The sequence below is a fragment of the Phascolarctos cinereus genome, unplaced genomic scaffold, assembly GCF_003287225.1.
Source record: "Phascolarctos cinereus isolate Bilbo 61053 unplaced genomic scaffold, phaCin_HiC Scaffold_7;HRSCAF=346, whole genome shotgun sequence".
Taxonomy (NCBI): domain Eukaryota; kingdom Metazoa; phylum Chordata; class Mammalia; order Diprotodontia; family Phascolarctidae; genus Phascolarctos; species Phascolarctos cinereus.
Genome location: NW_027556180.1, coordinates 53881384 through 53894282, shown reverse-complemented (window position 1 = coordinate 53894282; position 12899 = coordinate 53881384). Strand labels below are relative to the sequence as shown.

General features: G+C 35.8%; 1 protein-coding gene across 2 annotated transcripts in view; it reads left to right on the top strand.

Moving 5' to 3' along the window:
• The window catches only part of PLS1 (plastin 1), a 149757-nt gene that overhangs the window by 118816 nt on the left and 18042 nt on the right, over nucleotides 1–12899 (top strand). For both annotated transcript variants that reach the window (XM_020970958.2, XM_020970959.2), the window contains exons 9-10: nucleotides 2067–2162; nucleotides 7593–7788. In XM_020970958.2, the coding sequence (XP_020826617.1) occupies nucleotides 2067–2162; nucleotides 7593–7788 (292 nt within the window). The remainder of the gene's footprint in view (nucleotides 1–2066; nucleotides 2163–7592; nucleotides 7789–12899) is intronic.

The following is a 12899-nucleotide window of genomic DNA, read 5'->3' as shown; positions in this document are numbered from 1 at the left end:
TTTTTTTTTCCCTCTCCTTCCTTCTCCCCCTATTTAAAGTGACCTTTCTCCTCTGTTTTTTTTTTAAATAGCATTTTCCCTGGACCTCTCATTTGCATGTGTCTCACTTTTGCTTGTATGGGTAGCTAGGAGGCGCAGTGGGTAGAGCACCTGGCTTAGAAACGGGAAGACTCGTCTTAATGAGTTCAAATCTGGCCTCAGACACTTCCTAGCTGTGTAACGCTGGGCAAGTCACTTAATCCTGTTTGCCTCCGTTCCTCATCCCTGAATTGAGTTGGAGAAGTAGATAGCAAACCACCACTCTAGTATCTCTGTCAGGAAAATCCCAAAATGGGGTTATGTAGAGTCAAACACCACTGAAATGACTGGACAACAGCACTTTCACTTGTAATCATTGTTATTTGGTTGCCTGTTATTCTTGTATTTGTTTGTAAGGTCCTTGAGGACAGTATCTGTGCTGATTTTTAATCTCTGGGGCCCCTGACTCTGTCTCAGGCTCTTTCTCTCTTTTCACAGTCTTTCTGTAGTCTTTTCAGCTCCTATAGGTTCGGTTATCATCTCCACACAGACAACTCCTAAGCTCTAATCCCACACCACTAACTGCACATCCAGGTGGCACTTCTACCTGGATCCATAGCCATCTTAATCTTAATATGTCCAAAACAGAATTCGTTACCTGTCCACCCCTCTGTGCCATGAAGCTCCTCCAAACTTCCCTGTTTCGGTTGAGGGTGCCACCAGCCTTGAAATCACCAAAGTTTTCAACCTCAGAGTTATTTCTGACTCTTCATTTTTACTCGCTCCCGCTATGTTCAGCCTGTTACTAAATTCTGTTGATATTATCTCCAAAGCATCTGTTAAAGTCACTCTTTTTCTCCACTTATATGGCAACCCAGTTTGGGCTCTTAGTACCTCTCACCTGGATTATTGGAATAGCCTCCTAATCAGTCTCTCTGCACTCAGTCTCTGCCCTCCACTAGCTGCCAAATTGATATTCCTAAAGCACACATCTGACCACCTCCTTCTGCTCAAAAAGCCTCAGTGATTCTGTTTCCCCTAGGATAAATGCAAACTTCTCTGTTTGAAGCCTTGACAATCTGGCCCAACTTTCCTTTCTAGGTAGATTATCCATCACTCACCTTCATGTTCCCTTCAGTACAGCTGAAGTGATCTCTTGCTGTCTCTCACACACAGTGTTCCTTCTTCACCTCTTCACAGACTGTTCCCCCGGCCTGGAATGTTCTCTCACCTCTAACACATAGGATCCCTGCCTCTGTTTGTGTAGAGGTCATATTGCCTCCTTCAAGGGGCCTTTCCTGATGTTTAGTTAAGTCTCTCTGGTTTGTGTCTGTTTTTCTGCAAACCTGGTATTTTCCCTCAGGAAGCTCCTTGGGGTCAGGAAGTCTTTGTCTCCTTCATACCTGTGCCTGGTGGGTCAAGTGGAAGTAAATCTGTATCCCTAGCATCTAACACAAAACCTTGTATGAAGTAGGTGCTTCAAAAGAGATAACATGGCTTAATTGTCTTGGAGTTGGGAAGACCTGGGTTCAAATTCTGCTTCTGTTGCCTACTAGCTATGGGAATTTAGGCAAGACATCTAACCTCTCTCTGAGCTTTAGTTTCTTTGTCTGCAAAAATAGAGATCCAACTAGAACAACCTACGTTATAGAGTTGCTGGGAGTATTAAATGAGATTATCTGTAAAGGACTGTATTTAAAATGCTTATAAATGTCCATTATTATATTTGTGGAATTGAATTGAATTTTCTTTTTTTTTTTCATTAAACCAATCTTTAATTCAGTTATTCCCAAAGGTCCTAAACTTGAATTGGGCTTTTGTAGGTCACTTCCAGCAATAACAACAAGAACAACAATATCGTTTGTATGGCACCTGCTATGTGCCAGGCATTGTGCTAAACACTTTACATGTATGTCATTTGAACCTCTCAACAACCCTATGAGGTTTGATCAGTTATGTTGTCCTTTTAGAAGGGAATTATGTCTACAATTTTAACACTTTTGTAAAAAACTGAATCTTACAAATTGATTTGATTTTTTTCCTTATAGGATTCCAGGGCCTACTTTCATCTGCTTAATCAGATTGCCCCCAAAGGAGACAGAGATGACAAACTTTCTATTACCATTGATCTTTCAGGATTTAATGTAAGTATAGTATTCTAGAGCCATTTATGGCCAGGTAGCATGAGTATGGTGATATATGGGTAGCTGAGGCTGGGAGCAGTGAAGGAGTGAACCTCAATCCTTTAGTAAATCTGATGCCTTCAAGGACCTTTTGCTGGATGTTGGAAATATTACAGGATTTCAAATTTAACATCAGGAAGCCCTAACCTGGGTTCAAATCCTTCCTCTCACACTTTCTAGAAAGCCTCTGAAACCTTTGTCAAACCTCTCTGAACCTCAGAAACTCTCTGAAACTCAGCCAACCTAATAAGTTATAGGCTGGTTATGATCTCCCTTGCCAAAAGAAGTTCTCAGTCTGACAAAATCCCAGAGCCTTGACATATAGATTGGGGTTCAGAAGTTCAGTCGTAGCTATCGCTACATAAGGGACAAATTCACTTGTTGGTAAGGCTGCTGCTGAGCCAGATTTCCTGCCCATTTGCATCACAGAAATGAAAATCAGAATCACAAAAGGAAATAGATTTTACCAAGGAGGAAACAGTGGCATGAATTCTTCCTCATTTATAGATTCACTCTTATCTATAGATTCATCTTGGTGGTTGACCTATTTCTGGTCAGCTAAGTAACTGTAGAAATTTCCAGAGATTTGAAAAAAATAGATTAAAATTAATGACTTGAAGGATGATGAGCAAAAAGTCCTTGTTTGTGCCCAACAGACTCTTTTCTCAGTGTTCCATCAAGAACAGGGTACTTTTCGATCCTTTTTCCGGCTATGATAGAACAACTGAGCTCTTATATAACTTAGTGAGAGCTAAGAAAAAAATTCTCTTACGGTGTACTTAAGAGTGCCTTGCATGCAGGAGGTGTGGTGCTTAATAAATATTTATTAAATCGAATTAAGATGTGCTTGTGTCTTTAGGAGCCTAGAATGTGCTCAGATCAAGTCATCTACCATATCTAGACCCTGTGGCTGTTGTGATTGAGGAAGGGTCAGAGAGGAATCTTGGCCATGATAGAATCTGGAATCTATACCCATCAATATTTCTCTGATGAAAAGTAAGTAGGAGGGGCAGCTAGGTGGGGCAGTGGATAGAGCACTGGCCCTGGAGTCGGGAGGACCTGAGTTCAAATCTGGCCTCAGACCAAACACTTGACACTTACTAGCTGTGTGACCCTGGGCAAGTCACTTAACCCCAACTGCCTAAAAATAATAATTTAAAAAAATAAACTAGGAGTTAAAGAGGGGTCTTTCTTCTCTAATGCTGTGTTAGAGGAAAGGCATCTAGTTGTTCACCAGCTGTCCTGCCCTTGCACATTACTTTGTGAATTTGTATGCTGTTTTATATACTGAAATTTTAAGAAACAGGAACAAATATCTCGTGTTTTGTCTTGTTTAGGGAGGACAGAGGACAGACACATGCTCCTTGCTCCAAGCCTCCAACATAGCATATTGTATGAAGCATCATCATACATATCACTCTGGGCTTTAAGTGAGGGTAGGCAGAATCCAGCAACATCCTTCTTCACTCTCTCACTTGAGAAGCAGCTTTATTAGCTGTAGGAAATGAGGTGGTCTAGTGGACAGAGTGCTAGACCTGGAGTCAGGAAGAACTGAGTTAAAGTACAGCTTTAGATACATATAAGCTGTGTGACCCTGGGCAACCCACTTAACCTCTATCTGTCTCCATTTCCTCATCTATAAAATGAGGATAATAATAGCAACTACCTCCCAGAGTTGTTGTAAGGATAAAATGATATGTTTATGAAGCATTTTATAAACTTTTAAATAGCTTTTAGGGCTGGGGCTGCAAACAAGACATTTCCTAGGCTATTAAGTACACACTATGTGCAAGGAACTATGCTAAGTGCTGGGGATGAAAAGAAAGTCAAAAGCAATCCATGTTTTCAAGGAACTCAAGATTTAATGGGAGAGAAAACATATAAAGAACTATGTACAAGCAAGATATATACAAGATAAATTGGAGATAATCTCAGAGAGAAGGTATTAAGATTTTTTAAAACTTTTTTATTAAATATTTTCCAATTACATGTAAAATTTTTTCAAGTTTTTATTTTTTTTTAATTTTGAGTTCCAAATTCTCTCCCTCCCATCCCACCCCCCTTTCCTTGAAAAGGCAAGCAATTTGATATCTCTTGTGAAGTCATGCAGAACATTTCCATGTTAGCCATGCTGCAAAAGAAAACAGATAAAAAATAAAACAAGAAAAATAAAGAAAGTAAAGAAAAGGATGCTTCAGTCTGCACTCAGAGTTCATCAGTTCTCTCTGAAGGTGGCTGACATTTTTCATCATTGGACCTTTGGAATTGTCTTGGGTCGTGGTCTTGATGGGAGTAGCTAAATGTTTCAGAGTTGAACACTATTACAATGTTGCTGTTACTGTGTACAGCGTTCTCCTGGTTCTGCTCACATCGTTTTGCATCAATTCATTAAGTATTTCCAGGTATTTCTGGAACCATCACTCATCATTTCTTATAGCAGAAGAGTATTCAATCATAGTCATATAACACAGTTTGTTCAGCCATCCTCCAATTGATGGGCATCCCCTTAATTTCTGATTCTTTGACACCACAAAAAAAGATATGCTATAATTTTTTTTTATACAAATAGGTCCTTTTCTCTTTTCCTTGACCTCTTTGGGATACAGACCTAGTAGTGGTACTTCTGGGCAAAGGGTATGGACAGTTTTATACCATTTTGGGCATAGTTCGATATTGTTCTCCAGAATGGTTGAATCATTCACAACTCCATCAAGAATGCATTAGTATCCCAATTTTTCCATACCCCCTACAACATTTGTCATTTTCCTTTTCTCTCATGTTAGCCAATCTGATAGGTGTGAGGTAGTTATCTCAGAGTGTTTTAATTTCTCTAATCAACAGTGATTTAGAGCATTTTTTCACCTGACTGTTGATAGCTTTGATTTCTTCTTCTGAAACTGCCTGTTAATATCCCTTTGACCACTTATCAACTGGAGAATGTTTGGCTCAGTTCCCTATCTATTTGAACAAGGAGGCCTTTATCTGAAAAACTTGATGTATTTTTTTCCAAGTTTCTTGCTCTCTTTCTAATTTTGGCTGCATTAGTTCTGTTTGTGCAAACCCTTTTTAATTTCATGTAATCAAAATTATCCATTTTATTTCCTGTGATCCTCTCTACCTCTTGTTTGGTCATAACCTCTTCCTTTGTCCATAGATCTGACAGGTACATTTTTCCATGCTTCCCTAATTTACTGATGATATCACCCTTTGTGTCAAAATCCTTTATCTGTTTTGACCTGATTTGGTATATATGGTATGAGATATTGTCAATGCTTAGTTTTGCCAAACTGCTTTATAGTTTTTCTGGCAATTGTCAAATGTTGAGTTCATATCCCATCAGCCTGGATCTTTGGGTTTATCAAATACTAGATTACTGGGGTCATTTACTGCTATGTATTGTGTACCTAATTTATTCCATTAATCTACCATTATATTTCTTAGCTAGTACCAGATTGTTTTGATGCTTACCAATTTTTGATTTCATTTGAAATCTGGTACTGTTGGGCTGCCTTCCTTCAGTTTTTTTTTTGGATTCCTTTGACATTCTTGCCCTATTGTTCTCCCAGATGAATATTATTATTTTTCTAGTTTTATAAAATAATTCTTTGGTAATTTGATTGGCATGACACTGAGTAAGCAAATTAACTTAGGTAGAATTGCCATTTTTATTATTTTGTCTCAGCCTACCCATGAGCAATTAGTATTTCTCTAGTTGTTTAGATCTGTCTTTCTTTGTGTGAAAAGTGTTTTGTAATTGTGTTCATATAGGCTTTGGGTTTGTCTTGGTAGGTAGACTCCCAAGTATTTTATATTGTCTGCAGTTATTTTAAGTAGAATTTCTCTATCTCTTCCTGCTGGACTTTGTTGGTAACATATAGAAATGCTGATGATTTATGTGAGTTTATTTTATATGCTACAACTTTGCTGAAGTTGTTGGGTTGGGGTAAGACAGGCTTCTTGCAGAAGGTAGAATTTTAATTGAGACTTGAAGAAAGCCAGTGCTAATCATTTTATTACTTTTATTGATTTTATCTTGAATGGTTGTAATGAACAGTTTGAGAACATAGTATTAAATTTATGTAAAATAATTTGGAAATTATGTTGTTGAAAGCCTTGGCTCTTTGCTAGTATGTTTAATTGGCCCTGATGCAGTCCCTTCATGTAGTCCCTATTTTTTATTCTCATCCCAAACATTGTTTTTTCTTGAGACAGGAAACCTAGAAGGGGTCAGGGGGTTGAGAAGTGTGATTAAGACAAATAGTTATTTATTGAGTGGCTATTATTTGGAGAAAAAGCCAAAGTATATTGTTAGCTATGCATGGAGTGAGTGGTATCACCTTTCTGTATGAAAAGATGGTGATACTTTTAATGCAATAGGTTAGTTTTTAGATAAGAGAAGAAGGAATTAATTTCTGAGCCTAAGATGAACAATGATGAATGAGTAAAATTAATAAGAACTATCTGATATTTATGCGATATTTTAAGGTTTCTTTTATACACACTATCTAGTTGGAGATAAAATATGGAAACTTAAGACTTTATTTCCTGAAGTTATTTCATATATTAAGACATAATAAATAATTTAATTCTGACACTAGCCTCATTTTCATAAATTTCTTATGACAACATACTATTTTAATGACTATTTCATCCTTTTAGGACAATTTCTACAGTTTGAACTAAATCTAGACTAGGTTGAATGCTAGCTCATGAGCCAGTCCATCTATAGATGTCTCTTATATAGGCAGTAATTATCTGACAATTCTCTTGTCTATTGTCAACATGGCTCATTGGAGTGAACATTGGACCAGGAGTCAGATCTGAGATCTAGGTCTGATTGTGTGTGTTCACTTAAGAAGCTACCTTACACATTTAACCTCTCAGACCCTGTTTCCTAATCTGCAAAATGAGAAAAATGCTTGCTTTGCCTAAACACTTTGGCTTGTTGTGAGAATCAAAAGACGTAATAAATATTAAAACATTTGTAAGGTGTTGCACAAATGTAAGGTGTTATTTTTGTTCTAATATAGTACATTGAATAAGTCACATTTAATCCCTGCTTCTTACAGACTTAGAATAATTACAGCCAGAGTTAGAAATTCCTGGAGACTCTATGCTTTTGTTAAGTCAAGCTGTCATCAGATATATTTGCAGAAGAATGTTTATGTACAGTATGAATAAGCTAAAAAAATTTTGGAATTAGCTTTTGAGAGTTTTTTGGTTTCAATGTATACTTTAGAGAATACTATTAGATAAACCTGTTTTACTTCCCAGATATTATTTTTTAAAAAAATCATGCTGTTGTTGCTGACACTCAGCATCATTCACAAGTATATAGAAAATGCTCAATAAATGTTTTTTTTTCACATTCATTCATTCATTCCTTCACAGGAGAAAAATGATCTGAAGAGAGCTGACCTGATGCTTCAAGAAGCTGACAAACTGGGCTGTAGGCAATTTGTTTCTCCTGCAGATGTGGTTTCTGGAAATCCTAAACTTAATTTAGCTTTCGTAGCAAATCTGTTTAATACGTACCCATGTCTGCACAAGCCTGAGAATAACGACATTGATATAAATTTGTTAGAAGGTGAGTTCTTTCAATCTTAAATTGTCGTGCTCTGTTCAGAACACTGTGCTGGCTCACTGCAACAATCAAGGATAGCAAGAGTGAGAGGATAATCCAAGAAATCATTTTGTGTATGTGTGTATTTGTGTATGTGTACACATGTGTTTATGCATATGTATATGTTAATGGATTAGAATTCAGCGAGTGTTGGATAAAGGAAAACACTGGGGTAAAAAAAAAAACAAAACCAAACCCTAGAATTTCCCCAGCTGTTATTAGCTTGGTGAAAACCCCTATATGCTAAAAAAAAAATCCATTAAATAATAACATATAATCATGCTAATATGGGTAATATGTTTTCAATTAGAAGACATGAATGGAATTTTTTTTTTAATTTTAAAACTAAGGAGCAATTTCATTTTTCTCCAGATTAGTTCTCTTTACAGTGGTCTTAATTAGGTGTGTGTGGGAGGGAATGAAACACATTACTTTATTGTCTTATCATATATAAGCTGTCATTATCTATCTCATAATTTATAACTTTCCTGTTTTGCTTCATGAAATGCAGATTTGACCCCTCCTAATGTAGGTACTGTATTTAGTACTTTTCTATCCATAAACTTATTTATTCTGAATTTTTTCTATTATTACCATTTATTCTTTTCTTCTGGGTTGGTGTTTCTTCTTTGCATTGTTTATGCTGTGTTATCCTTGTCTTAATATGCCGAAAGAATGACTTATGATGGAGAAGCAAAAGTGTAGTTTAAATTATGTCCCTGAAGCTAATCTTTGATAATATAAACTAACCATCTGATTTTCTTTTTAGGGTAGTAGGATATTACAATTTAAAACATACTTATTTTGACAATTTGACCTCACAGTTTGTTTTTAAGTCTTTTTTGACTTACTTGTGCTACAGATCCACAAACCTCTCCTGCTTCTTATTTTTTGGAAGAGTTGACTTTGATCCTTCTACAAAACTGTATTTTTTAATATATAATTATCCCTTACTTATTGAAGGATCTTACTGTATACAATATAGGAAAAGGCCAGTACCCTATTTTGCAACATGCAATATAAAAATCAACAAAGACAAAAATTCTCTCTCTATTTTTCCTGTCCTGTCTACCCTCCTATTTTCTCATGCTTTATAGATCTATTCATATTAGTTTAAGAATCTAAAAGAAAAAAATATGACAGCTACAATGGGGTTTCTGGAAAAAGTCACCATTGTTAATGATGACCCTTCTTTTTGTTTATGTCAGAGAATGGCAGCCTCTTCCATTCCTGAAAAGTGAAAACTGAAGTTCCCAGACTTCTCCCTTTCACATATACTCCTCCCTTGACTTTGGTAATGAGGACAAGAGTCAAGAATATACACCCTCTTCTATTATCTTTTATAACCTCCATCACTCCATCACTACCATAAATAATTTTCATTTCTACCACTATACCTGCTGTGCCAATTGACAACCACAGTAATTTCTTTTATATTTAAATAGCTTCAAAGTTAAAGAATATGTTTCCTTATTATACATATGTAAATGGCAGCAATGTCATATTTCCATAAGATGTTTCCATAAAAAATGGAAATTTAAACTGAAGTATTGGGAAAAAAATTTTAAGGAAGGCTAGGTTTTCACAACTCTGGCAAATTTCACAATTCCTGTGTTTTACAATAAAAGACATTTGTTTAGAATGGCATATTAAAAATGGTCTGCTATTTTTAGCCCCTGAATTCTTGCTAGTTAGAGGTGCATTCTTGAACTTGCTGGCTCTTATCTCCTTTTGTCTTGTTTGGATTCCTTTGCTATAGTATTCAGCATGCATTTGGTAGATTTTTTTCAGTGTGAATGGTATTGCTGAATATTTCCTTTAGTATTTGCCATGTACAATTGTAAGATGATACTGCTGGAAGTATTTATCAGTTGCCTTAGAACATATCTCCTGATATACTCCTTTAAAAATAATCATTTGACTCTATAATCATTATATTTAGGACCATGAATCTAGAACAGAGAGGAACCTTAGATGACTTTTTTCTGGATATTTATGTTTTTATGTACTATTTATTAAAATGAAAATTTTGCCATATTATCATTGCCATATAATAAGTAGAGTTCAGGTAACAGTATTTTCCCCACAAATTCAGACATAATCACCACCTAATAATCTTAGTGGAAAGTATCTTAATAAAACCCAAAGAAATCTTTCAAAGTACAATTAAGCCCTAGATCCTTCTTATTAAACAAAGCAAAATTGTTTATTGGCCAAGTTCAGAGAGAAACTTTGTTGGGAATAACAAAATTATTGAAGAATTGCTACTCTTCACATGAGTTACATCATTCATTATCTCTGGATAGATGTCCATAATATTGCATTATTTTGTGGCTCTATAAGAATGTAACAAGCCTATTTAGCATTCTAGGAGTTCTATCAAAGGGGATGGACAATAAATTAAAAGAATATTTTGCCTTCTACCACTAAAGTTTCTACAGTGTCCTTTATTTCTACTTCCAATCTAGAAAATTCTTCCCAGTCTAGAATACATGTTTTTATTTTGCTTACCAGTCACTCTTATACGTTGTATGATGTCTCAAGTTTTGAGCATTTATTTACAGGTAAAACTAAGAGTTTGATAAATAAATGCTCCATTATGGAACTTATCTACTTTCTAGCTATCACTTATTTTTAAATTGATGCTGTTCTTGCTAACACTCAGATTTAAAAATCAGTAAGAAATCTGAAGCTGATAAATCTGAAGCTGATAAAAGTGTCAGAGCAACCTGAGGACATTTTCCATTGTTTATGACATCATGACTGCTTGGTGTTTATTGGTAATTATTATTTTAAATCAAAATGGAACCATGACATTATGAAAATGTGTAATTCATATTTTGACCTTCAGAGTTATTCCCTAAATAGTTTTTAAGTCCAAGAGATTGGATCAGAACTTGGAATTGAGACCTGGGTTTGAATCTTGGCTCCAAACTTTAATATAAATGTGACCTTGGGCTCACTATGTCTCAGTTTCCTCATTGATAAAATGAGGGCATTAGATTAGATGATCTCTAAGGCCCCTTCCAGCTATATTTGCTGATTCTAATTCTGTTATTTTTTTGGGGAAAAAAGGCAAGTCCAAGTCACACACACTGAGCTTTAATTTCGGTATTTATATTTGTTGATGACTATTATTTTGAAAACATTTCATATCTATAATTAGAATTGTTAAATGGTTGCTAGGAAAAAGGAAAGTATGGATTTTAGGCATTTCAGTTTTTAAAAAATTGATGTTTTATAAATGTCTATTGAGAAGCAGAGAAGTAATTTAAAAAAAAGAATAATCTTCCTAATAGATGCCATGTGTAGTGTAGTAGAAATAAAAGCAAAATAATCTAAGAAAGGATATAATTAATGTTGAAAACATTGAAAACCCACTGTATTATTTGCCTTTTCCCTCTCATTAGCAGAAATAGCCATCGAGCCTGCTAGTCTCCAAATCCTCCCTTCCTCTTTCTCATTCCTACCCTGACTCTCAGAACCAACATGGCTCTAGAGATTACTCTTGGTATTTCATTTTAGAGCTGCCTAGAGAGCATCCTATATTCAGAATACTCAAGTAATGACTCAATGTCAATTTGGAGAAAGGTCCTTAGTGGAGTGTCACAGGGATTAGTACTTAACCAGGTACCATTTAGTATTTTTATCAAAAATTTGAATAAAGTCAGTTAGGATTTGCAGATGACACAAAACTGGAAAGGATAATTAGCACATTGGGTGATACAGTCAGAATCCAAACTAGGCAAGAACTTTGAGCTGAATATGATTTAATAGGGATTAAAGTGAAGTTTAAATTTAGCTTCAACATATCAATTTCACAAAAGAGTAGAGATGACTAGATAGCAGTTCATTTGAGGAAATCTATGGATTTTAGTAGAAAACAAGTTCAATATACATCAACAATGTGATATAGCAACCAAAAACCCTAATTTTATTTTAGGTTACATTAAGAGAAGCAGAGTGTCAAGGATAACGGAAGTTATGATCCCACTGTACTCTACTTTGGAGAGCCAAAATGTGGAGTATTATGTTCAGTTTGGGTACCACATTTTAGGAAGGACATCCAAAAGCATCCAAAGGAGGGTTACCAGTATGGTAAAGGGTTAGATCCTTGAAAACATGTCAGTAAGGATTGGTTGAAAGAGCTAGTCATGCTTGGCCTGGAGAAAAGAAGACTCAGAGGACATATATTAGCTGTCATCAAATATTTCAAGGGCTGTCATGTGGAAGAGAGATTAGATTTGCCCTGTTGGCCTCAGAGGACAGAACAAGAAACAATGGCTAGAAATTGAAAAGAGATAGATTTAGGCTTAATGCAAGAAGAAATTTCCTAATAATTAGATCTATTTGAAAATAGCATAGGTTGCCTTGTTTGGTAGAATACTCACCTTTAATCAAGGTCTTCAAACTAAGGACAACCACTGAGTGGGGATATAATTGAGGAAGTGTTCAGTCATGTGTGAGTTAGATTGATTGGCCCTTTTGATTCTGAGATGAGGGAACTTGGTCTGAAAGTACCCTGGGGTTATGTGATGAAAAGGAATGGAAAAACTGGCCCTGTTATTATGGACTTGTTCCCCTGAGAGTCTTGAAAGAATCATGATTGTCTGAGGCCTTACAGAGTGTGTAGCTGGGCTAGCCTGTGGGTTATGAGTACTGAATGATACAAATTCCCTCCTTGTCAATTGCCAATTTGACTCAAGTGATTAATGATATTCGAGGATATTCCAGTACTCACTGACTCAAACTAGGATGATAGAATACTGTCACCAAGAAATAAATCTAGAGAGTCAATTGTGAGTTAAATTAAAGTACATAGGTCTAGTTATAATCTAGAAAGCACAGAAAGAAAGAACACTACAGTGAAATCCCATGATGCATCCCACTACATTTCTTAAGAGATTTAATTATTCCTTCATACTTATATGATCTTATGAGTTACCTTCCTTAGACTGATATAAATACTGCCATGGTGGGAATCCTGAAGGAGGCCATGGTAGCCACAGGCCAGATAGTGGTACTTAGGGGTGTTTATCTAAAGTGATTTCCAACGCTGTAGGCTTAATGTGGTA